Source organism: Pongo abelii, chromosome 23, assembly GCF_028885655.2.
Source record: "Pongo abelii isolate AG06213 chromosome 23, NHGRI_mPonAbe1-v2.0_pri, whole genome shotgun sequence".
NCBI classification, from domain to species: domain Eukaryota; kingdom Metazoa; phylum Chordata; class Mammalia; order Primates; family Hominidae; genus Pongo; species Pongo abelii.
The window spans coordinates 34,406,565-34,434,335 of NC_085929.1; the positions used below are offsets into that span (position 1 = coordinate 34,406,565).

At 45.8% G+C, this 27,771-nt stretch overlaps 1 protein-coding gene across 6 annotated transcripts in view; it reads right to left on the reverse strand.

The window, feature by feature from the left end:
- Window positions 1-27,771, reverse strand: part of TTC28 (tetratricopeptide repeat domain 28) — a 741,686-nt gene that overhangs the window by 45,465 nt on the left and 668,450 nt on the right. For all 6 annotated transcript variants that reach the window (XM_054543701.2, XM_063723011.1, XM_024239653.3 and 3 more), the window contains one exon: window positions 6,896-7,036. In XM_054543701.2, coding sequence (XP_054399676.2) covers window positions 6,896-7,036 — 141 coding nt within the window. The remainder of the gene's footprint in view (window positions 1-6,895; window positions 7,037-27,771) is intronic.

Below are 27,771 nucleotides of genomic sequence, written 5' to 3' on the forward strand. Positions count from 1 at the left end.
AGCCTTGCACAGGCTTTTCCTGCTGACCCCATTCAGAGATCAGAACAAAGGCCCGAGCCAGGCAGTCATTGGAGTGGGCTTCTCAAGTGCTCAGGGATGGAGAGAAGAAAAGACAACCTTGTGTGTGGTAGCCTGCCCAGCTGATGCATGTCCAGCAATACAGCAAAACCCTCTTCCAAAGGACTTTGCACTTTCAAGCAATTTGTGGGTCCAAGCCTGTCCCTGAAAACAAACCTATGGGGTTGAATTCACTTGTTCACAGAGAACCTCCAGAGCTGAATGAGTCAGAGTTGTCTGAAGACAGAATATGCTGCCTCAGGAGGTACTAAGCTCCCTGTCAGAGGAGGAATTCAGGCAAAAGATGAGTGATCACCTGGCAAGGGAGTTAGATGGATGAGGGCCTGTGGGGCTGGAGCACTGTCTTTGGAGTCTGGCAGACCTGGCTCCTAATGCTGGCTCTGTCATTTTCTAGCTGTGAGACCCTGGGCAACTAACTTAACCTCTCTAAGCCTCGGTGTCATCATAGTACCCCTCATGGTTGCTGCAGGGTTTAACTAAGATAACACATGTAAAGCACTTAGCACAGTGCTGAGTGCTGGGAAGTAATAAGCAGACGTGCACTGCTGTCATTATCATCTTTGTTATTGGTGTTATAGTTACTTAATTTCCTCCCTCCCTCCCTTCCTCCCTCCCTCCCTTCCTTCCTTCCTTCCTTCCGTGCCTGTACCTACTTAACACACGGCACCCTGCTAGGCTCCTTGGGGATACAGAGATAAATCAGAACTGACTGAGCCTTGGGCGAGTGCACAGCCTGGGAGGGGAGAGGGCATGGACACAGGTGACAAATGCAAGGTGCATGGTTGTGGCTCCCTACCCGCAGATAAAGCACCAGGAAGTTTTAGAGAAGGGAGAAATGTTTCCAGTAGGGGCAATCCAAGATGGATTTGCGAAAGATGCTGTGTTTGAGACAGTGCCTCAGGGGAAAGCCCTCTTTGGCCATGTCCCCATGCCCAAGTGAAGACCCTGAGATGTGAATGGGCAGGTCTGGGGTTCCTCTGGGTTAGGACAGAGGATGGGGGAAAAATGGAACAGGAAATGGGAAGAATGGCAGGGTGGGACTGTGAAGTACTCAGATGACAAGCTCCACACTTCCACCCAACCCTACTGGAACTCCTGTGACTCCTGTCGAGAGAGGGACACAAACAAAACTGCGCCCAAGCCAGAGGGGGGACAGCGATGACCGTCAGCCTGTCCCAGGTGGGTGGTAATGGGATCAGTGTGAGGGACAAAGTCACATCCAGTGAGGGGCAGATTTCATCTCTGCCACTGACAAGTGGGCAGACTTGGGGCAATTCACCTTGCTGAGCACCGGCAACCGTTTGAGGCTGTTGATAGGCATCAAGATAGGCAGGGACAGGACAGGGGCTCCTGCCCAAAGCCTGGTGACTGGAACCAACAGCTGCAGCAGCTGTTGGCAGGGAAGATCCTTGCCCAGAATAGTCACAGCGAGGTGAGTATGGGTGGATGGCAGCCATGGCATGCTCTACATGCCCACATTTAATGTGGCACAGATGACCTGGAGGTCAGAGATGGAGAGAACACTCAGCTCCTTATTGGGGCCAGAAGCTAAAGAGGCACGAACAAGGAGCAGGGGACAGAGAGGCAGGACCCCAGCCAGAAAGCTGGGTATGCAATCTTGGGGGTTCAAAGCCAGGGCTATAGCTGTAGCTGACGGCAGATTGGGTCATCACTCTGCATTTATTCAAGGTGTTTCCAGTGGCCCAGAGAGAGGTTGTAGCAGGAAGAAGCATCAATCTATCAGTTTCTTGGTGGAGATTTGATCTTTTGGATCTTTTGAGTGGTTGATTCACCCCTCAGAAAAGAGCCTTTGGTGCCATAGAAACCTCAGACTCAAGGTGGGGAGAGAAAGAAACTACTTACTACACAGCAGGATTGATCTTGTCATCATTACCCTTATTGCATCCTAGTAACTACTCTATGGGTAAGCAAATGTAAAAAGCTCAAGGTCACCTTAACAAAGGGCAGAGCCAGGTTTCAAATCAAGGTCTGGCTGGCCCCAGAGCCCAAGATTTCTCCTCTGCACTGTGTGTCTCACCACAGACAAAGGCCTAGACCTAGGAAGACAGTGATCAGCAGATGGCCGGCCTGCACTGGGCTTTTGTAGCACTGCTGCAGCACGCCTCTGTGTGGCCCTAAAGCAGGGTGGCCCACATGTACGTTCATAAAGAACCACAGCCTGGCCAGGTACAGAGACTCACAAGGATACCAGCATTTTGGGAGGCTAAGATGAGAGGATCGCTTGAGCCAGCCTGGGCCACAAAGCAAGACCCTGTCGCTACAAAAAAATAATTTTAAAAAATTAGCTGGGTGAGGTGGTGTGCACCTGTGGTCCCTGCTACTCAGGAGGCTGAGGCAGGAGGATCACTTGAGCCCAGGAGTTTGAGGCTGCAGTTAGTTATGATGGCACCACTATAACCCAGCCTGGGTGACAGAGTGTGACTCTGTCTCTAAACAAAAAAAGAACTACAACTACACATCCATGCAGACGCACACACAGCAGGACACGTGTGTGCCAGGTCTCAGCTTACTGACCAGGCTGGCCTTGTGGAGATGGCTCTCCTCTCCAGTCACTGCTCTCCACTGTCCTGCTGACACTGTCTTCCCTGCGCCTTTAGGAAGTCCTCCTGTGTATTATAGTCACTGCATTCCCTCCCACCTCCACTGCAGGCCAGGCTTTCATGCATGGATTTGCAGGGCAGGGCAGGCTCTGGGAGCACTACTGCCTCTCCACTTTCAGGGCCTGACCCTCAGGTGTTGAGGGCAGAGGGGGAAGGGGGCAGGGAAAAGCTCTGCAGGGTTTCCTCTGCACCCCTCAATGTGGCAGCAGCTCTGGCTCCCCCAGGACCCCTCCACTCTGCCACTGGCTGCACACTCCATAATGTGTGGCTGAGGTCCCTGCCCAGCAGACAGCCTCCTGGGTGGGGAACCAGTAAGGTGCTGGGCCCATGTGACCCACCCAGCGGGACACACACACACACACCCGTGCCACGTTAAATGTGGGCACGCTGAGCATTGTGGCCGGCCCACTCCTAGTATCCTCCCTACTTTCTTCTCTCCCTGTTCTATAGTCATGGAGGCTGGGCCCATGGGATGGAGAGGCCTCTTTTCCCATCTAGCAGGACCCCAGTTTTTGCTGGTGATTCTCTGGAAGGACCCCCAACCAAGCTGAGGTTCTCTCTTGCTGATTCCTTATCCAGTCTTCTGTGAGAGACCAGAAGTGTCTCTCACAGGGCACTAGAGGGAAGTTGTCTAGCAGGGCACTAGAGGGAAGTTGCAGAGACCTGAGGGTGGGCTCTGGCCCTGTTGTGCACCTCTCTTTAGAAAAAAGAGACTTACTTCTTTGTCCTCTGTTTTGGCTCTAGTCACTGCTCTCTGGACAATAAGAAAGTCCCTCTCCACATTGTGTCACACACAGATATAAAGTGGAAAATTAAAGACCTAGGATGCTTTGTTGCACCAATGGTGGCTTACAGAAGTCAGGAAACTTCTCTGGAATACTGGCCCTAAATGACTCTGGATGGGTGCACCTTACTTAATACCAAGGCAGTCCCTGTAGTCCAGGATCCAGGATGCAGTCAAAAGCCTGTCCTGTTCTTCCTTCTCTTTTCTACAGCAAATGTGATCTGCTGACTGACCCAGGTCCAGTCACATACACACATATCATGTATACATACCACACACAAACACACATACAAATACAACCCTGCACATACAAATACATACATACATTCCCACAGAACCTCCCCCGACACACACACAGACGCTTACATGCATGTGCCGGCCTACCAGTCCTCAGCGTCACTCCCAAAGGGTATAGGGTTGCTGCTCTGCCCTCTGGGGCTCACACTGAGGTCAGGGTGCTAGCCAAGGGAAGGGTCTTTGTTTTTCATTCAATAGTTGTGCCTACCCTGGGTTCAAAATGCAAATGTGTTTTCTTCCAATAGGCAAGAAGAAAAATAGTGATTGCAGAGACCTCAAAAATGACAGCAGAACAAAGAGCAATTCCTGAAGTGGCAAGGGAGAAAAACCTAAAGCCGAGTCTCACTTGACTCGCATTAGCTACAGAGGCCTCATTGCCAAATCAGTCCAGCAAACCACCCAGGAACAAAGGGGCCAAGGAATCCATAAAATCATCGAGCTGGAGAGCCCCTGGAAAGGGGAGCCCTTACTGCTCCAGCACACAATGCCCTACACACATGGTTGCTTCCATATCACTTCTGTTGGCTCCAGGGTACGAGCACTCTGCAAATGCTAGCCACTATCAGCAATCTGCAGAAAAGCCACTTCTAGCCGCTCTGTTCAGTCACAAGCCAGTGCACTCTTAGCCCAGATCCCTGGCCATACATGGGACAGAGAGGGAGGCCTGGGACCCCACAGCAGGGCAGGGACAGGCTGGCAGGGAAGCTGCGAGGCATGTTTTGGCACCTGTTCACGGGCAGATCTCCCTCCTCTCTGGCCTATGTGTGCTCAGCTATAAGATGTGAGGCTGCACTGAAAGTTTGCCAGGGAAGTTTGCACTGTTCTAGCAAGGATGCCTTTGCCTCCGTGGTTTCCTCAGCTGTAGCTCCACTCTCTTGTGGATGATGGATGAAGGCCAGAACCCCCCTTCCTGGCTTCTGAGAGAGGCACCAGAGAACACACAGTGTTGCAAACTTTCCTGGGCCTTAAGGGCTTACCACATTGAAGCGAGAAGAACGCCGGCTATTTCCCTCATCCAAAGGGTCAGGGTTGGAAGAGTCTGCAGAGACCCCTTCAATTCCTTTGCTTTTCTGAGGGTGGGACTGGGTTGGGTCAGACCTTGCCAAGGGAGCTGGGTGCAAGCTCTGGGGCTGTGGGCCTTGCTGCTCCCCACTCAGTCCCCAGGGCTGGGCACAATACTCAGCCTGGCTCAGGGCGGAGATTGTGTTGTATAAGCGATCCGATAAATTAATCTACAGCATTGTGCTCACTGGAGCTATTGCAGGGCTGCTCAGAAAGACAGACACCATCTTTCCAAAATGAGCACTCCACCATTCAAAGTGCATACCACCCCAAGCCCAGGGTTGATAAGCTAGGGCCTAGATATACCTGGCTTGACCCTTTTCTTCCATAGTGCTGAGGTCCTGGGGGAACTGGTTCCTGACTGCTGGAGTGCCTGCAACCAGGTCACCATGGATGCCTGACCATCTGCTTTGGCAGCTCTCTCACGTGAAGGACTTGAGGTAGGAAGGGAAGAAGGATGGGGGAGGCTACAACCCAAGATGGCCAACAGCTGCTGCATAGGCACACAGACGTCTCATCCCTTCCAAAGTTTCTCCACCCACGTTAAGAATTTAAGTTTAGCACTATTCTTCCCACTTTACTCAAAACAACAGAAACCCACCAGTTGTTCAGTGCCTTCCACACATTAAGTCGGTCAGTGTGTTATTTATACATTGGCTCCTTTATTCCCACATTACAGGAACCCTGCAGGGTAAGAAGCCATCCCCATTTCACAGATGACGAGACCGAGGCTGACAGAGGTGAAGTTGCCTCCCTAGTGTCCTACAGCTCGTGAGTGGTAAGGCCAGAGGCTGCACTCTAAGCTCTTCACACTCTAGTTTATCACCACAGCTTGCATCACCTGGCGGAGGTAAGTGTCACCTGCCTTCACTGGCTGAGAAGTTGGCAGAGCAAGAACATGTGTCCAGGCCCAATCCCAGGCCTCCGCAAACCTGGTTGCATCCCTACATGAAACCAAAAGCCATGAGGGACACCTGTGAAAGTGGCTGGGAAGAAGGAACTAAGGGTGAACTAGCTTGAAGTTTTGGCCTCCTTACAACCAGGCTGCCAGCTCCTACATCCCCTGCCCTTGGCTCCCTTCCCGCTCAACTCAGCCCTGGGAAAGTCAACACACATTTGTCACCCTGACAGCACAATAATGAGAGGAAACCAGGGCCTGGAGTAGGAACAGACAGGGCACACAATGCCCTGCACAGCAGGGCTGCCAAGCAGAGGCTGCCTCCCACCCAGTGCATAGTCACTTCCCGCCTGTGTTCTAGGGTCAACCAGCTGCCCTTTAAAGGCAGGCCTTCAGGCTGTGGCAGGGACCTAGGGAGTCTGTGATGTCTTTCCAAAGAGGTCTATCAAAATGTACTCCTAGGTTGTTGCCAGGAAACCAAACAACAGTGGGACAGGTGTCCCTCAACCCCAACTGCCTGCCCTGTTTATCCGGACCCAGCTCGGGCATCACTCCTAAGAAAAAGACGAAGGGGTGTGCTGGCTTGGACATTTCAAACTCGATTCATCTTAAAGCCATTAAGGCCTATTTGGTCAAGTGACAGGGAACTGAGGTCTTGGCACAGACGGGTGAGCCTGGGTCTGGACGAATGCATTCCTAGGCCCAGTTTCTCCCTCCGACAGCACTAGCATTCTCACTCTCCCTGACCTCCCTGAATCTCAGGCCGGGAAGTCAGTGCAGGTACCTGGCCCATGAGTTACCTGCAGAAGCTAGCAAAGAAGTATGTGAAGTTGCTCTGGCTTCTGCCTGATGTTTGGAAAGTCAGCTCTGAGGCTATGTGAAGAAGCAGCCAACTGTCCCCTGGGACTCCTATCCCAGCCAAATGAGGATTGTCACGTCAAGCCTGTCACTGTTTTTTCGCTTGAGCTGGAGATGCTGCTGTGAAGCAGAGGCCCTGACGGGCAAGGGGCTGTGGAAGCATCATGCTTGCTGCTGCAAATGCATGACATGAGCCAGAAACCTAACCAGCCGGAAGGAGCATCCACTGAAAGCACATTATCTGTGCTCAGAGCACCCTGCCCTGCACTGGGCCTGGGGAAAGCGCCCCACACGCACCTGTTAAAGAGGTTATTGCGGCGAACCATCCGCAGAAAGCCAGTGGGGTCAGTGACCGAGTTGAGTTTGTTGTTCATCTCTTCAAATTGCTGGTCCATGATGTCTCCCGCTTCACTCTCTGTCTCACTGCTGGCACAGGCCCTGCAGGAAAAATTGCAGAAAAAGCCAATCAGAGAAAGGAAGCGTTGAGCTATGGAAGTCAGCTCTGAGGTCTTGTGCCATTCTGTCACCAAACGAACCTCTAGTACTGTTGTCTCCATCCTCAGTGTCCCTGAGGCCCTCTTCCTGAACTTCTTTTGTCCACTGCTTCTCAAGATGAACTCTGGTTGGTTGTTTATGGGCTGTCACCCCCCACTCTGCTGTGAACTGTCTACAGGCAGGAGCTGTGTCTGAATAAGAACTGTATTCCCAGCACCTAGCATATATATGACAGACTAGATGAGGTGCTGTCTGTGATGGGCTGGTCAGGCACTCTTCCCAGGGTACAGCTGAGGCAAGTGCAGCTGTGAGGCAGTCCTCCCTGCACAAGCTGCAGTCCAGTCCATTCCAGAAACAGTAACTAAATACCTACATTGTGTTGGGTACTGTCCTAGGCAAGGGGGACATGCAGCCTAAAATGGCATTTTCCAGATGAGGAGACAAACATGCTGACAAGTGGCTGAAATGCTAGCAGGGCAGGCACTGCTGGAAACACAAACTTGAGAACTGCCGCTGATTTGGCCCATTTTCCAAGCTCAGCATGAGGAGGTGACCATTTTTGAATTAATAAATTCATACTTCCCCTATGACAGACTTTAACAGAACATCTCACAATGTGTTTTAAGTAAACAGAAATACCCAGGAGTACCTTGATTCATCAGCATGATTAAAAAGGCAAAAGGCTTATTAAATGTAAAAGCCATGCACTGTGCCCTGATGAGACACGGACAGCCAGGCCGGGGCAAATGTGTCTGTGGGAGTGCCGCCAGCCTGCAGCCATCTTCCTCCACGCCACACCATGCCTCCCAACCAACTGAGGCTCACAAAGGCACATCTCTATGTCGAGCCCTCACCTATCCTAGGCATCAGGACCACATTCAGACTTTGCGGAGATGCTTACTGATACCTTGCCCCCAGATAACTCTAAGCCCACAGGAAAACTACTTTCAGACCTTCCTGCTAAGGACCGGTATGAAGAAGTGGAGGGCACCAGGGCACTGCAGGCAGCAGACAGAGTTGCAAGCCCCTCATGTGCTAGGCAGGTGGGACTCTGGAAAGGGGCAGACCTCCTGTCGCTGAGAGGAATAAGGCTTGGTGCATAGAGATTTGGGTTTAGGACAAACATGACCCACTTGAAATGGCCAAGCTGGCGACACCTGTGACAGAGAAGGGAAATAAGCCCCTCATTCTGGGGGCCAAATGAGACATGGCATGTAAAGCTGCTATGCAAACTTGAATGCTCTATGTGAACACCAACCCTCGTGTGATGGCTAAATTTATGTCAACGTGACTGGGCTGCAGGGTGCCCAGATATTTGGTTAAACATTATCTGGGGTGTGTTTGTGAGGGTATTTCTAGATGAGATTACCATTTAAGCTGGTAGACTTAGTAAAGTAGACTGCCCTCCCCATCGTGAGTGGGTCTCATCTGCTTATCCATTGAAGGCCTGGATAGAGCAAAAAAGTAGAGAAAGAGAAAATCTGCTCTTTCTGCACTGTCACCAACCTAAGGCATCAATCTTTTGCCTTCAGGCTTGGACTTGAACTGAAACTTACACTACTGGCTTTCCTGGGTCTCCAGCTTGCTGTGGCAGATCCTAGGGCTTCTCAGCCTCCATAACCACATGAACCAATTCCTTATAATAAGTTTCCTTTATCTCTTTATAAAAATAAATAAATAAATATACAAGCACATCCTATTTATATCTACTTAGTGTATATATATGTGTATATATATAGTGTGCATGTGTGTGTCTGTGTGTGTATATAGTGTGTATATATCTCTTTTATTGGTTCTGTTTCTTTGGAAAACCCAGATAAAAACATCTAGTAATTATCTCAGAACCACATTGATGACTGGTAAAGTCCTGGCTATTAGTCTGCTTTTCTTTCCAGCCTTCACAGTCTGGAAACGGCTCTTTCAACACAGCGCGGTACCTGGCATGCAGCAGGTATGCAATAGGGAATTGCTGAATGAATGAATGACGTATGCTGGAGAGAATTTTATAATGTGCAAAGTATTTTTACACAGATTTAATTTTATCTCTATGAAAACTCTGTGAGGTAGCTCTTATTATCTGTATCTCATATCTAAGGTGACAGAGGTTTGGAGAAGCCAAGGAACTGGGCTAAAGAGTATTAGGTGGTAGAGCTGGGTCTGAGTCCAGCTCAGATCTGTGGCACTCACTGACCTCCCTCCCCCTCCCCCTAAGGCTCTAAGCTTCTCACAGACTCTATGCTTCTCTCCTGGGGTTTGACTTCAACAGGCAGGGGCTGAATACAGGAATTAGGATAAACCAGGAAACTTCTAGCCTCGAAACAAATCACCAAGCTCCCATCATGCTGGAGAGGTTTTATATTCCTCTCACTGCCTCATGGACGTCAGCTGAACAGGCAAGCAGGTGAAGGCTTGAAAGGCTCCTTTGGGAGCTGAAGGCCCTTCACGGAGACCTTGGTAAATATTACTCAACAAGCTCCTCTGTCCAGGGACACATTTATCACCTGAATGCAACTGCCTGCTTGGAGCTGAGAAATCGGCTTGTCATTCAGTGCTTTGCAAAAGGGAGAAGAATTGCCTGGGATCGGTATCAGCCTCCATTATCTTGCAGCTCTGTTCTTACTATCAGCCACAGACTGAGCCCTCAGTACCTCCTGCTTAATGGGGTTGTTTCCTATTTCCTGACCCTTCAAAGTATTAACACTGAAGGGAAAAACAAACAGGCGATGTCATAGATAAAAGAATCTCCCATTTACAAAACAAGCCTCATATCTGTATAGTAGGAGTCCCTAGTGCCTTGCCACCAGTCCTCACAGCACACTCACTCTCCTGCACCCATTTCTCTGAGTGACTTTCTAGAGATGGCACATCTGGTCACCATAGGCCCTGATTCAATTCACATTGCTTCAACAATGATTACCGGGTAGGACCCATGTGTAAGAACTACAGGGGCTAAACAGATGAGGGTCACATTATAGCAGCCTTCAAGGCGCTTACTATCTGGTATGATTAGTATCCTTTAGTTCTTCCTTCTTACTAGCCAATCCCTTTTACTCCAGTCTCTATTAGATTTAACAATTCTTTATCTTAAACTATCTCTGTTCAAATTATTGTGTGGTTTCTTATTCTTGTTTTGATACTGACTGATACATACTGTATGTTAAATTAAAAAACAAAATAAATCCTGCTATTCCCAAATCCTGGGAGGAAGTCACGAAAGTAAGATAAGCTTTGGTGCCCCTCACTCATTCATGTGGTCATTAGGCTGACCAACCCTCAGAAACTCACTGTGCAACCAGTACATCCCAGACACTCAGCTGGGGCTGAGATTACTCAAAGGAGGAACACTTCTGCCCTGAGAAGCTGCTAGACAGGCACACTAATCTCTGCAACATGAAAAATAAATTATTACATAGTAGTACATGTATGTATATAGAAAGACTGAATGAACAATCAGTACAGGATGAGCAGGGCAGACAGCAATAAAAGAAAGAGAGGAGAAGGGAATGAAATATGAGAATGTGAATAAACAAACAGTGGCTGTGCAGAAAGAGCCCCTAAAGCATTTAGTCTCATGGCCTGATTTTAGCCACTGCTCTGATGGCCATGATCTGAAACAGAGAAGAAACAATAGAGACACATTGGCTTTGCAGACAAAACTGGTGGTCATAGCTCAGCAGCGGATAACTCGAGGGAGAGAGGGCCTATGAGCCGAGTGGCAAGGCAGGAAGAGTGGAAAAGGAGGGCACTCCTGGCCCACCAGCTGCTCAGCACTGGCAAGCTAGGGAGGCACCAAAAGCTAAGATTCCGCCTGTCTTTTCTTCCCAGTCTGCTTACGTTCCACTCCTGTCTACCCAGCTCTGGACCCTTGGCCCTGCCTACCTGTCTTGCCCTCCAGACTTGGCCACACGATCAATTTCTCCTTCCCTCGTGGTTCTCTGGGCCTGAGAATTCTGGCTCAGACGTCCTTCATGGGCCCTTTCTACTCCTGGACTCTGGAGGGTAAAAGAGGACTCTGTTCTTTTTCCAGGGGCCTGACTTGGCACTTGCCCATCAGCCAAAGTCCTGGCTGGACCCCGCCCTAGTCTTCTGCCGGAGTTAGGTAGAAGGTTGAGGTCTGGATTATTACGGTCATGGAGAACAGTGAGGGCAAAAGGTCAAAGTCAGTACAAGCTGGCCTAAGCAGAGAGCAGCAAGGTATACCTCCTGGCGAGGGCTGAGAGGGGAGGTGGAGAGAGGGAGCAGTCCAGAGGCAGGCAGTAGCTGCTTCATGGTACCCACCTGCCCTGCCAGCATCTGTTCCAGGGACCCTGTGAGAAGCCCAGATCCTGCCTGCTCTGGGGAATATAAATCATGCCGTCACCAGAGGCAGGTTCCAAAATGCTGTTCATATGCAGCTTTCCCCAGAGAGATGGAAATGGCTCATGAATCAAGCACCTCGGAGCTGTGCCAGAGCTCATCCTGTTCTTGGGGACAGGGCTTGGCAAGAGGCTCCAGATAGGATTTTCATTTGCAAGCATGGCCACCTGATCTCTCCAAGAACATACTTGCTCTCTGTCATTCCCCTGACAGTTGCAACTGAAGCTCCACAAGGCATACTTTTATTTATGCCTCAACATTCTTTTACTAACTCATTCTGTCTCCATTCCCCACCCCCCACTCCAGGCTTCTTGTGCTCTGATAACCAGTTACTTGCCAAAGACCAACCAATTGTGACCCTGAAGCTGAAAACGACAGGCGAGAAACTCCATCTTCAGTTTCTTGTGCACAGGGCAGTGAGATAGCTCCTACACCGCTGGCCCCACACCCGGCGGGAGCAGATCAAATGCAGCAAAACGCTCCTTCTTTCAAAGCAAGGATCTTTTTGCAATTAAAACTTCAGAAAGCAAGAGTTAGTGAATTTGCAGCCACTGCCTATAATCATTTTGTGCCTTCTGATTCTGAAAGGCCAGGTCTAACTGTGCCAGCACCCTATGTTGGGGATTCACAACCAGGAAGCAGAGGGTATCTTTGGGATCTGAAAAGGTACACAGATGACAATACCATGGGCACTTACTAGGTTTTGCATGGGCCGGTCTGCCAATAGCTGAAAAGGCGCACCCATTTTTCCCAGTAGCCACTTAGCAAGAGTGCCAGAAAATGAAGACATGAGACTTTGGGAACTCTAGATTTCTGAGACCTTTGAAACTTTCCCGTGTGACTTACTTACCAGTTTCTGTCTATTTTTTCTTACTGACAATTAGTAAACTTTTAAGATGAAAAGAGCCTGGGCTAAAGAAAAAAAGCAGGGGTTGCAATCTTAGTCTCTGATAAAACAGACTTTAAACCAAAAAAGATCAAAAGAGACAAAAAAGGCCACTCCATAAATGGTAAAGGTATCAAGTCAACAAGAAGACCTCACTCTCCTAAACATATATGCACCCAATACAGGAGCATCCAGATTCATACAGCAAGTACTTAGAGACCTACAAAGAGACTTAGACTCCCACTGTCAATAATAATGGGAGACTTTAACACCCCTCTGTCAATATTAGATAGATCAACGGGACAGAAGGTTAACAAGGATATCCAGGACATGAACTCAGCTCTGGACCAAGTGGACCTAAAAGACATCTACGGAACTCTCTACCCCAAATCAACAGAATATACATTCTTCTGAGTGCCACATTGCACTTATTCTAAAATTGAATAATAAAATAAAATTGATTTACTACAAAATCGGTAGTAAAACACTCCTCAGCAAATGTAAAAGAACAGAAATCACAACAAACTGTCTCTCACACCACAGCGCAATCAAATTAGAACTCAGAATTAAGAAACTCACTCAAAACCGGACAACTACATGGAAACTGAACAACCTGCTCCTGAATGACTACTGGATACATAACAAAATGAAGGCAGAAATAAAGATGTTCTTTGAAACCAATGAGAACAAAGACACAACATACCAGAATCTCTGGGACACATTTAAAGCAGTGTAGAGGGAAATTTATAGCACTAAATGCCCACAAGAGAAAGCAGGAGAGATCTAAAATTGACACCCTAACATCACAATTGAAAGAACTAGCGAAGCAAGAGCAAACGCATTAGAAAGCTAGCGGAAGGGAAGAAATAACTAAGATCAGAGCAGAACTGAAGGAGATAGACACACAAAAAACCCTTCAAAAAATCAATGAATCCAGGTGCTGGTTTTTTGAAAAGATCAACAAAATTCATAGACCGCTAGCAAGACTAATAAAGAAGAAAAGAGAGAAGAATCAAATAGACGCAATAAAAAAATGATAAAGGGGATATCACCACCGATCCCACAGAAATACAAACAACCATCAGAGAATACTATAAACACCTCTACGCAAATAAACTAGAAAATCTAGAAGAAATGGATAAATTCCTTGACACATACACCCTCCCAAGACTAAACCAGGAAGAAGTTCAATCTCTGAAATAGACCAATAACAGGCTCTGAAATTGAGGCAATAATTAATAGCTTACCAACCAAAAAAAGTCCAGGACCAGATGGATTCACAGCCAAATTCTACCAGAGGTACAAGGAGGAGCTGGTACCATTACTTCTGAAACTATTCCAATCAACAGAAAAAGAAGGAATCCTCCCTAACCCATTTTATGCGGCCAGCATCATCCTGATACCAAAGTCTGGCAGAGAAACAACAAAAAAAGAGAATTTTAGACCAATATCCCTGATGAACATTGATGCAAAAATCCTCAATAAAATACTGACAAACCGAATCCAGCAACACATCAAAAAGCTTATCCACCATGATCAAGTGGGCTTCATCCCTGGGATGCAAGGCTGGTTCAACATACACAAATCAATAAATGTAATCCAGCATATAAACAGAACCAAAAACAAAAACCACATGATTATCTCAATAGATGCAGAAAAGGCCTTCGACAAAATTCAACAACCCTTCATGCTAAAAACTCTCAATAAATTAGGTATTGATGGGACGTATCTCAAAATAATAAGAGCTATTTATGACAAACCCACAGCCAATATCATACTGAATGGGCAACAACTGGAAGCATTCCCTTTGAAAACTGGCACAAGACAGGGATGCCCTCTCTCACCACTCCTATTCAACATAGTGTTGGAAGTTCTGGCCAGGGAAATCAGGCAGGAGAAGGAAATAAAGGGCATTCGATTAGGAAAAGAGGAAGTCAAATTGTCCGTTTGCAGATGACATGATTGTATATCTAGAAAACCCCATCGTCTCAGCCCAAAATCTCCTTAAGCTGATAAGCAACTTCAGCAAAGTCTCAGGATACAAAATCTATGTGCAAAAATCACAAGCATTCTTACACACCAATAACAGACAAACAGAGAACCAAATCATGAGTGAACTCCCATTCACAATTGCTTCAAAGAGAATAAAATACCTAGGAATCCAACTTACAAGGGATGTGAACAACCTCTTCAAGGAGAACTACAAACCACTGCTCAACAAAATAAAAGAGGATAAAAACAAATGGAAGAACATTCCATGCTCATGGATAGGAACAATCAACATCATGAAAATGGCCATACTGCCCAAGGTAATTTATAGATTCAATGCCATCCCCATCAAGCTACCAATGACTTTCTTCACAGAATTGGAAAAAACTACTTTAAAGTTCATATGGAACCAAAAAAGAGCCCGCATTGCCAAGTCAATCCTAAGCCAAAAGAACAAAGCTGGAGGCATCAAGCTACCTGACCTCAAACTATACTACAAGGCTACAGTAACCAAAACAGCATGGTACTGGAACCAAAACAGAGATATAGACCAATGGAACAGAACAGAGCCCTCAGAAATAATGCCGCATATCTACAACTATCTGATCTTTGACAAATCTGACAAAAACAAGAAATGGGGAAAGGATTCCCTGTTTAGTAAATGGTGCTGAGAAAACTGGCTAGCCATCTGTAGAAAGCTGAAACTGGACCCCTTCCTTACACTTTATACAAAAATTAATTCAAGATGGATTAAAGACTTAAATGTTAGACCTAAAACCATAAAAACCCTAGAAGAAATACTAGGCAATACCATTCAGGACATAGGCATGGGCAAGGACTTCATGTCTAACACACCAAAAGCAATGGCAACAAAAGTCAAAATTGACAAATGAGATCTAATTAAACTAAAGAACTTCTGCACAGCAAAAGAAACTACCATCAGAGTGAACAGGCAACCTACAGAATGGGAGAAAATTTTTGCAATCTACTCCTCTGACAAAGGGCTAATATCCAGAATCTACAATGAACTCAAACAAATTTACAAGAAAATAACAAACAACCCCATCAAAAAGTGGCCAAAGGATACAAACAGACACTTCTCCAAAGAAGACATTTATGCAGCCAAAAGACACATGAAAAAATGCTCATCATCACTGGCCATCAGAGAAATGCAAATCAAAACCACAATGAGATACCATCTCACACCAGTTAGAACGGTGATCATTAAAAAGTCAAGAAACAACAGGTGCTGGAGAGGATGTGGAGATATAGGAACACTTTTACACTGTTGGTGGGACTGTAAACTAGTTCAACCATTGTGGAAGTCAGTGTGGCGATTTCTCAGGGATCTAGAACTAGAAATACCATTTGACCCAGCCATCCCATTACTGGGTATATACCCAAAGGATTATAAAACATGCTGCTATAAAGATACATGCACATGTATGTTTATTGCAGCACTATTCACAATAGCAAAGACTTGGAACCAACCCAAATGTCCAACAATGATAGACTGGATTAAGAAAATGTGGCACATATACGCCATGGAATACTATGCAGCCATAAAAAATGATGAGTTCATGTCCTTTGTAGGCACATGGATAAAATGCTGGAAACCATCATTCTCAGCAAACTACTGCAAGGACAAAAAACCAAACACCACATGTTTTCACTCATAGGTGGGAATTGAACAATGAAAACAGTTGGACACAGGAAGGGGAACATCACACCCTGGGGCCTGTTGTTGGATGGGGGGAGGTGGGAGGGATAGCATTAGGAGATATACCTAATGTAAATGAGGAGTTAATGGGTGCAGCACACCAACATGGCACATGTATACATATGTAACAAACCTGCACGTTGTGCACATGTACCCTAAAACTTAAAGTATTAAAAAAAAAAAGAAAACTAGAGAAGGAAGAGCAAACAAATTCAAAAGCTAGCAGAAGGGAAGAAATAACTAAGATCAGAGCAGAACTGAAGGAGATAGAGACACAAAAAACCCTTCAAAAAAAATCAATGAATCCAGGAGCTTTTTTTAAAAGATCAACAAAATTGATAGACCGCTAGCAAGACTAATAAAGAAGAAAAGAGAGAAGAATGAAATAGACGCGATAAAAAATGATAAAAGGGATATCACCACCGATCCCACAGAAATATCAACTACCATCAGAGAATACTATAAACACCTCTATGCAAATAAACTAGAAAATCTAGAAGAAATGGATAAATTCCTTGACACATACACTCTCCCAAGACTAAACCAGGAAAAAATTGAATCCCTGAATAGACCAATAACAGGTTCTGAAATTGAGGCAATAACCAATAGCCTACCAAACAAAAAAAGTCCAGGACCAGACAGATTCACAGGCGAATTCTACCAGAGGTTCAAAGAAGAGTTGGTACCATTCCTTCCAAAACTATTTCAATCAACAGAAAAAGAGGGAATCCTCCCTAACTCATTTTATGAGGTTAGCATCGTCCTGATACCAAAGCCTGGCAGAAACACAACAAAAAAAGAGAATTTTAGGCCAATATCCCTGACGAACATCGATGCAAAAATCCTCAATAAAATACTGGCAAACCAAATCCAGCAGCGCATAAAAAAGCTTATCCACCACAATAAAGTTGGCTTCATCCCTGGGATGCAGGGCGGGTTCAACGTAGGCAAATCAATAAATGTAATCTATTACATAAATAGAACCAATGACAAAAACCACATGATTACCTCAATAGATGCAGGAAAGGCCTCTGACAAAATTCAACAGCCCTTCATGCTAAAAACTCTCAATAAACTAGGTATTGATGGAATGTATATCAAAATAATAAGAGCTATTTATGACAAACCCACAGCCAATACCATACCGAATGGGCAAAAACTGGAAGCATTCCCTTTGAAACCCGGCACAAGAAAACGATGCCCTCTGTCACCACTCCTATTCAACATAGTGTTGGAAGATCTGGCTGGGGCAATCAGGGAAAAGAAAGAAATAAAGGGTATTCAATTAGGAAAAGAAGAAGTTAAATTGTCTCTGTTTGCAGATGACATGATTGTATATTTAGAAAACCCCACTGTCTCAGCCCAAAATTTCCTTAAGCTGATAAGCAACTTCAGCAAAGTCTTAGGATACAAAATCAATGTGCAAAAATCACAAGCATTTCTCTACACCAATAATAGACAAAGAGCCAAATCTTGAGTGAACTCCCATTCACAATTACTATAAAGAGAATAAAATACGTAGAAATCCAACTTACAAGGGATGTGAAGGACCTCTTCAGGGAAAACTACAAACCACTGCTCAACAAAATAAAAGAGGATAAAAACAAATGGAAGAACATTCCATGCTCATGGATAGGAAGAATCAATATCGTGAAAGTGGCCATACTGCCCAAGGTAATTTATAGATTCAATGCTATCCCCATCAAGCTACCAATGACTTTCTTCACAGAATTGGAAAAAACTACTTTAAAGTTCATATGGAACCAAAAAAGAGCCTGCATTGCCAAGACAATCCTAAGCAAAAAGAACAAAGCTGGAGTCATCAAGCTACCTGACTTCAAACTATACTACAAGGCTACAGTAACCAAAACAGCATGGTACTGGTACCAAAACAGAGATATAGACCAATGGAACAGAACAGAAGCCTCAGAAATAACACCACACATCTACAACCATCTGATCTTTGGCAAACCTGACAAAAACAAGAAATGGGGAAAGGATTCCCTATTTAATAAATGATGCTGGGAAAACTGGCTAGCCATATGTAGAAAACTGAAACTGGATCCCTTCCTTACACCATATACAAAAATTAACTCAAGATGGATTAAAGACTTAAATGTAAGATGTAACACCATGAAAACCCTAGAAGAAAACCTAGGCAATACCATTCAGGACAGAGGAATGGGCAAAGACTTCATGACTAAAACACCAAAAGCAATTTCAACAAAAGCCAAAATTGACAAATGGGATCTAATTAAACTAAAGAGCTTCTGCACAGCAAAAGAAACTATCACCAGAGTGAACAGGTAACCTATAGAATGGGAGAAAATCTTTGCAATCTACACATCTGACAAAGGGCTAATATCCAGAATCTACAATGAACTCCAACAAATTTACAAGAAAAAAAACAACCCCATTGAAAAGTGGGCAAAAGATATGAACAGACACTTCTTAAAAGAAAACATTTATGTAGCCAACAGCCATATGAAAAAATGCTCATCATCACTGGCCATCAGAGAAATGCAAATCAAAACCACAATGAGATACCATCTCACACCAGTTAGAATGGTGATCATTAAAAAGTCAAGAAACAACAGGTGCTGGAGAGGATGTGGAGAAATAGGAATGCTTTTACACTGTTGGTGGGAGTGTAAATTAGTTCAACCATTGTGGAAGACAGTGTGGCAATTCCTCAAGGATCTAGAACTAGAAATACCATTTGACCCAGTGATCCCATTATTGGGTATATACCCAAAGGATTATAAATCATGCTACTATAAAGATACATGCAAATGTATTTTTATTGCAGCACTATTCACAGTAGCAAAAACTTGGAACCAACCCAAATGTCCAACAATGATAGACTGGATTAAGAAAATGTGGCACATATACACCATGGAATACTATGTAGACATAAAAAAAGGATGAGTTCATATCCTTTGCAGGGACTTGGATGAAGCTGGAAACCATCATTCTAAGCAAACTATCACAAGGACAAAAAACCAAACACCACACATTTTCACTCATAGGTTGGAGTTGAACAATGAGAACACATGGACACAGGGCAGGGAACATCATACACTGGGGCCTGTCAGGGGGTGGGGGACTGGGGGAGGGAGAGCATTAGGAGAAATACCTAATGTAAATGATGAGTTGATGGGTGCAGCAAACCAACATGGTTGTATACCTATGTAACAAACCTGCACGTTGTGCACATGTACCCTAGAACTTAAATTAAAAAAAAAAAAAAAGAAAAGAGCCTGGGCTTCCTTTTAGGGATAGCAAAGAAAGGCTGGGAGACATCCTACTCCATGGGCTGCCTCACATAGGAGAAGAACCCAAGAAACAGAGAAGCAATGAGAGTCTTTAAATCAGGAATACAAGCTACACGTTGGGGATGAGGAGAAGGGGCAGTGTAGTAGACAGCTTTGGAGCAAGCTCTGACCATAAACATTCTACTTCTAGAAATTGCCTCCCTGGGCCAGGCACGGTGGCTCATGCCTGTAATCCCAACCCTTTGGGAGGCCAAGGCAGGTGGATCACGAGGTCAGGAGTTCAAGACCAGCCTGGCCAAAATGGTAAAACCCTGTCTGTACTAAAAATACAAAAATTAGCCAGGCGTGTTGGTGGGAGCCTGTAATCCCAGCTACTCGGGAGGCTGAGGCAGAGAACTGCTTGAACCTGGGAGGCAGAGGTTGCAGTGAGCCAAGATCATGCCACTGCACTCCAGCCTGCGTAACAGAGTGAGACTCCGCCTCAAAAAAAAAAAAAAAAAAAAAGAAAAGAAAAGAAATTGCCTCCCCGATTCACAGGGTCACATATGGTGACCATCCTTCCTGCACTGGTGATTGTATCAGACGTGTATTACTGCCCTAAGCTAGGCCTATCAGATTCCTTTCCCCAAAATTTGTGCACTGGAATTCAGGGGAGCTGAATGTAACTTCCTGTGGCTAGTTCTATACGCTGTGGGTGAGCGCAGGAGCCATCCAGTGTGGCTATTTTCCCACTCTGGGATAGGAGCAGAGAGCAGTTTGCACCTCCAGCTGCAAACTGGAGGTCTGCAGCGGGAGGTGCCAAATGAAGCAGCTGAGCAGTGATGAGAACCAGACTGCCTCCCACAGCTCAGGGGTTCCCACAGCTTTCCTTTAGTGTTCCAAGTTTGCCCTTGGATGTCATGGGACTCCTCACCCATATAACCTGATTAGAAATCCCCCTCTTTGGATTAAGCCAGGTTTGTGGAGGACTGTTGTTGGGAGAGAGGATGGGCAGGGTGGAGATGCGTCCTCAGGGACCTGTGTGTCCTTACTGCCCAAAGCCACGGCTGTCTAATTGCTCTGGCATCATTCAAACTTATGGGCACGTTGGAGAGTCCGTGGGTAGAGAGAGTATGAGCTGCACACCAGAGCAAGATGTGCTAGAACGATCCATGACGGCAAAGACAAGTGAAAGCCATTCTTCTCAGAAAATTCCTCCCAGTTGGCCCAATATCATGCCAGAGAAAATGTGGTACTGCCAGCACAGTCTCTGAAGTCAGATCCACTGGTTCAAACCCACTGTAGGGGCTAGCAGTGGGGGCCCTTCCAGCATTTGCTGTTGACACTGCCCAGAGCTAAGAAGTTTCTCATCAGAAGGTCAGTCCCTATCATACATTCACTGGTCTCTCTGGAAATGCTTATATTTGAATGAGGCGAGATTTAATTCCTTTCTTTTCTTGTACATCACTTTAGAAATTGCTTTTCTCTGTATCCTCTCAAGGTTGTAATTTATACTATTATCTAACAGTTGTAATTTATAGAACAAACCTTCTGTTGGTCGGAAGGCAAACGATTACATTAACCTGCCAAGAATCTATACACACAAGAACACAAAACACACCTATGAACAGTCGATGAATTCTGTGTGCTTTGTTAAACTGATAAAAGTCCTCTTCCAAAATGCTTTCTTAAGAGCATTTGAATTTTCTTTTTTTTTAAATTATTATTATACTTTAAGTTTTAGGGTACATGTGCACAACGTGCAGGTTTGTTACACATGTATACATGTGCCATGTTGGTGTGCTGCACCCATTAACTTGTCATTTACATTAGGTATATCTCCTAATACTATCCCTCCCCCTTCCCCCAACCCCACAACAGGCCCCGGGGTGTGATGTTCCCCTTCCTGTGTCCATGTGTTCTCATTGTTCAATTCCCACCTATGAGTGAGAACATGCGGTATTTGGTTGAATTTTCTTAAAACAACAAAGCCTTCTGGCCTCTGGGATCCAGAACAATTGTGTATTTTTAACTCAGAAGCATTTTTTGTACATATCCTTTTTATCTCATGGCCTGGAATTATCTAGTCTATACTTAAGTGTTAAAGGAGAAATACAGGTTTTCCCCTAGCTTTTCTTTGTTAAAGGAGAAATACAGGTTTTCCCCTAGCTTTTCTTTTTTCAGTAAACACAGTGATCAAATAAATAAATAGGTTTCACTTCCGTTAGCTCAATAGTCTGTGTGTATGAATACACAAAGACTGTAATCGATTGGAAGGCCCCATTACTTGGTGTCTTATTTTTGAAATCTTTGCCGAGAAAGTGTTGGCAATGGAGTTTTCCCCTCATGATGTGGCTCTCAAACCCTCTCTTCCACCAATTAGGTTTAATCACATCAATAAGGCTCAACTCAACCAATATGAATGCTGTCTAGTACAGGTTGAGTATCCTTATCTGAAATGCTTGGGACCAGAAGTATTTTGAATTTTTGATCTTTTTGGATTTTGGAATATTTACCAGCTGAGCATCCCAAATTCGAAAACCTGAAATCTGACATGCTCCAATGAGCATTTCCTCTGAGCATCATGCTGACACTGTGAAAGTTTTGGATTCTGGAGCATTTTGGATTTTCGAATTTGGGATTCAACCTGTAGTAGAAAGAGCCCAAGCAAGGCCTGGAGTCTAGGATACATTCCTTCTGGACATCACCTATGGCACTCAGAGGAAGCAAACCTTTCTTCTTCATAGGTAAAATAGAGATAATAATAGGATTAATGAAATAATGTCAGTGTATATAGCACCTATCACATAGAACCTGGCACCTGCTAGGTGCTCAGTAAACTCAATGGACATTTTTCTTTTTTGAATTCTGTGAATGTGTTTTATCTAAGAATTAGATACGTGCACACTCACATATACAGATATATCCAATAAAGAAACATCCCGGCCAGGTGCAGTGACTCATGCCTGTAATCCCAGCACTTTGGGAGGCCAAGGCAGGCAGATCACTTGAGGTCAGGAGTTCAAGACCAGCCTGGCCAACATGGTGAAACCTTGTCTCTACTAAAAATACAAAAATTAGCCGGGTGTGGTGGTGCGTGCCTGTGATCCCAGTTACTCTGGAGGCTGAGGCAGGAGAATCACTTGAATGCAGGAGGTGGAGCTGGAGGTTGCAGTGAGCCGAGAAGGCACCACTGTACTTCAGCCGAGGCAAAAGAGCAAGGCCCTGTCTCAAAAACAAAAAGAAAGTCATCCCAACTATAAAGAACTGTTTTGAGACCCAAGCAAGAGCATACGTGAAAGCTCTTTGTAAAAGGCAGACTATACAAATGAAAGTTGTCATTGTGTTGTTATTAAAAGTACTTAATGAAATTTTTAGCTGTACCAATATTTAGTAGCAATGTGTGTTATCCTTAGTGAAAATGCCATAGGCTAGAAAAAAATAGTGTGGTAACTTAATCTACTTTCTTTTAATTCTGAAAGTAAAATATACTTGTGGCAAATACAGTCATATGCCATTTAATAACAGGAACATGTTCTGAGAAACACATCACTAGGCAATTTCATCACTGTGTGAGCATCGGAGAGTGCACATGCACAAACCTAGCTGAGACAGCCTACTACACACCTAAGCTACCAGCCTATTTCTCCTAGGCTACAAACCTGTACAGCATGTTATTGTACTGAATACCATAGGCAACTGTAACACAATGTTAAGTATTTGTGTATCTAAACATAGAAAAGGTACAGTAGAATACGGTAGTATAATCTCTTAGGATCACCATTGTGTATGATATTGTTGACCAAAACGTCATTATGTGGTACATGACTATTTAAAATTGATTCTAAAGGTAACCAAGTAAAAAAGTAAAAGCCCCTCTCTCCTCCCACAAAGTGAGCACTACTACCACTGTGTACATAGGCTGCCTGTACACATATGCTATATACATGGCAATATATACACAGGCTGCCTGTACACATAGGCTACACACACAGCAATATATACACAGCCTGCCTGTACACATAGGCTACACACACAGCAATATATACACAGGCTGCCTGTACACATAGGCTACACACACAGCAATATATACACAGCCTGCCTGTACACATAGGCTACACACACAGCAATATATACACAGGCTGCCTGTACACATAGGCTACACACACGGCAATATATACACAGGCTGCCTGTACACATAGGCTACACACACGGCAATATATACACAGGCTGCCTGTACACATAGGCTACACACACGGCAATATATACACAGCCTGCCTGTACACATAGGCTACACACACAGCAATATATACACAGGCTGCCTGTACACATAGGCTACACACACAGCAATATATACACAGGCTGCCTGTACACATAGGCTATACACACAGCAATATATACACAGGCTGCCTGTACACATAGGCTACACACACAGCAATATATACACAGGCTGCCTGTACACATAGGCTACACACACAGCAATATATACACAGGCTGCCTGTACACATAGGCTACACACACAGCAATATATACACAGGCTGCCTGTACACATAGGCTACACACACAGCAATATATACACAGGCTGCCTGTACACATAGGCTACACACACAGCAATATATACACAGGCTGCCTGTACACATAGGCTATACACACGGCAATATATACACAGGCTGCCTGTACACATAGGCTATACACACGGCAATATATACACAGGCTGCCTGTACACATAGGCTATACACACGGCAATATATACACAGGCTGCCTGTACACATAGGCTATACACACGGCAATATATACACAGGCTGCATGATTGTTGTATGTGTGGATATACGTGCATGTGTGTGTTTGTATATGTGTGTGTACCTCTTTAATGGAGGTGTCAATGCAATAAATATCAGATACAGGCACTCTGCCTCACCTCCCCATGTCCAGATGCACATAGGAAATGGCTTTGAGAACCTGTCTCAGGACTTTTGGGTCTCCACCTAGATCACTGGTCAGAGATGGCCAGAGGGAAGGGAATGAGGAAACTGGTGATTACTTTGGAGAGAGTTACCACCATCCAGTGAGCCCCCATCCCAGCCCCTTTCGGAGAGGAGTGAGGGGGCACCATGTTCCACCTCAAGCCTCACAGGAGGTGTTGTCATGGCACCTCACAGGGGATACCACTCAGAGAGCTTGGAAATGTGCACCCTGAAGTCAGGGGAGAGACATGGAGAACTGAAGCCTGACCCTTGCTGAGTGGAGTCTCACTGTCCCGTCCTGCTTCTGCCCTGCCAGGAGGGTGAGGGAGGCTGGGGAGGGGATAGCCTATGCTGCTAGATTTCACTGGGGTCAGGGATACAAGAGTGCTTCCTGGGGACCAAACGTGAAAGAGCAGGCAAAGCTCATCTTGAGTTCTGTCCTGTAAAGTCACCTGGAGAGGCCATAGAAGGTGCACAACCAGATGCCAAGGGCTGAGAAGAAAAGTGGAAGACTAGAGAGGCACCTACCCGGGTCCAGCAAGCTGCAGGGCCCCTCTAAAGGGCCCACAAAAAGCAAGGTTCCACTTTAACCATCTAACAGGCCCAAAGTTCGCAAAGCCATGTAGCCAAGCAAGAATGATCCCGTCTCCCTCTATCCCCTTGCCATAGCATCAAGTGGGTGACAGAGGAGGTGGGCCTGTCCCATTACTCTCAGCAGGCTTCCAGCCCAAAGCAGGCCCAGGTGAGTGTGATGCTCTCTTCTCCTTGGCAACAATGGAACAAACCCTGGCTGCTGCATATGACCACATACAAGTGAAGCAGAAGAGGGATTTCAGTGGCCTCATAACTTAGTTGATAACAAGAGTATATCCTGGGCTCAGTTTTTTCTTCTGGTCCAGGAAATCATATTGCCAGTAGGCACGAAGGAAGGGAGGTAACCTTGTCCTCCTCCTGGATCCTTTCCTGGAATAAACCTGTTGCTCAAAGTTGTAGAGAGAACTGCCCTGATCCTTCCCACTCCTCAAAATGAGGCCCTGCACTCAGAGCCACCATCCCGTGCAATAGGACTCTGGGGCAGGTAGCCATTCTTGTCAACCTAGGAGGCTTTTTTCTGCTTGGGTAAATCCATGCATGATGGGGCTCCTGGCCTCTGAGAAGTGAAGGTGAGGAAGCTAAAGTGTCCAGAATGGAATGTACTCATTCACCCACATATCCTGGAGGCCCTGTAAAGTACAAGATGCTATAAGAGATCCCACCAAGTGTCAGAGTCTGTGCCCTCAGAAGTTCTCAGTCCTGGCGGGGAGCGGAATGCAGACAAACATGCCTCTAGCACAAGCCAGAAGCTAGCAAGTGTCCAATGCAGAGAGACACAGAGCTTTGGAGTGGGAGATGTGCCACCTAGTTCAGGGAGACCCTTTATGTCCTCTCAGAGGCAGCAGCAATTGAGACGAGTTGAAGAATGAGCCAGGATTGGAGCAAGTTAGTATGGCAGTGTAGGATATCTGGGTCGGGGTGGGGCTAAGAAACAGCTAAAGCAAAACCATAGACATGGCATTAAGATAAAAGACATAAATGCTTTCAAATTAATCTTCCAAGAACTAGCACATCAATTAGGCCTTAACTGCCTGAGTCCACATATGCTGTCCACCACCCAGAGGACAGTGCAGAGCCTGGTGTGAATACTGCTGTCATCTAGCACCAGTCTAGCTTTCGAATCTTATCTCCCATCAATGCCTGAGACAAGCCTGCTCCATCTAAGACAAGCACTCTCCATTCCACAAACACATCTTGCAGTGGGCCACCTTCCTGCCTTGCCTAGGCCATTCCCTTGACCTAGACTCTCCCTTCTCCATCAACCCTGACCTGCCATGCATGTGAAAATTAAGCCTCTCCCTCCAAGACAAGCTCAAATGCCTTCCCCTCTAGAAAGCTTCCCCTGAACACCTGTGGCCAAAAGGGAGCTCTCCCTTCTCTGTGCACCTCCAGCAGCACCTACTAGGTGAATAACTCCTTAAGATCCAGACCATAAGGAGCCTTCAGTCTGCCCATCTTTGCCCCTGATTGCATGGACAGGTGTGGAGGCACGGACCCTGTCTCATGTCTCTGATCCTCATAAGGGCTAGCATCAGGCCTTGGCTACAGCAGAGCTCAGCACAAGCTGGGTGGCCGTATAAGGACTCCTGAAGGCCTCCTTGACCTCATCACCTACACCTGGGAGACGTGCCACAGGAGCGGCACACCACCTTCAGAACAGCTGCAAAGTGGTTTTAAATCCCACCATACAGGTTAACTTCTGTCCCCTCCCAAGGAGAACTAAGTCAGTCACTGGAAAAATAAAATCGGCACCTTTAAGTAAACAGTGGCTTTGCAGCAATTGTAAAATGCCTTGCTTCCATTTCCTTTTTAGAACCTTAAACTTTCTTCCTGTGAGGCGACCAGAGAGAAGAGGAACTGTTACAGAAAGGAATTTAAAATTTTTTAAATTTTATTTTAGCAGGGGTGGTTTGGGGTCAGGTTTCTGAAGCAGCAGGGGACTAGTGCTCTTGGAGGCTGGTCCGAAATCCATGGCACCTGGCTATTCCTTCCCTTCCCCCAGCTGGTTGGGGACTGTATAAGGGGCCACGATGGCCCCACTGAACTTAATGGGGTGTGTGAGCACATACGCATAATGTGAGGTGGTAAGCATATGCAGCTGTGAAGGTGGGGTGTCTACAGTGTGGTAGTAAGGGCACAAGATGAGTGTGTGTGAGGGATGTGTGCAAGCACACTGGTGTGTGAGGGGGTGCAATGGGCTTGGCACGTGAGAGCTGTGTATGAGTGTATGTTCATGAAGAGTTGTGTAGGCGCAAGGGCCTGTGGGGAAAAGCATTCTATCAGGTGAGTAGCTCTGGGCCCTTCCACTGGGCCTCTGAAATAAAGTACCCATTCTGATCTGGTAGGGCTCTCCAGTTCCAAACCTAAAGGGCAACAGAGTTGAGACATGTTATTAATGACAGCTGAAGTCAATTACTGAGTGTCATGGTCCTACTTGCATATTACCATGAATCCTTATAGCTGGGACAGCTATACGGGTACAGCTGGGAGGTAGAGCTTATCTTTGTTAAAGATCCCTAAAGGGAGACTCAGAGGAGCTCAGGCACTTATCCAGGGTCCCACAGGTAATAAGCAGCAGAAGTAGGCCCCGGAGCCAGGTGAGCTTGAATCAGGTCTGTTCATTCCCCTGTCACCATCCCAGCCTCTAAGGGCTCAGAAGCTGCCTAATCCAGGAACACATTTTCTAAAGGCAATCAGGGGCTGAAAAGCTCAAAGTTCACAGAGGCATTTCCATTAGCACAGCCCTCCTTAGCAGCATCAGCTCCCATATGCTATGCATGCTTTTAAATTTCATTTGATTCTGTGTTCTTGTAGAAAACACAGGCTATTATAACTGAAAATGGCCTTCAAAGATCACCATGAGGTCCATTTCCCTTGTTCACTAAGAGCCAAGAAGGTCTCTGGAAAGAACATTT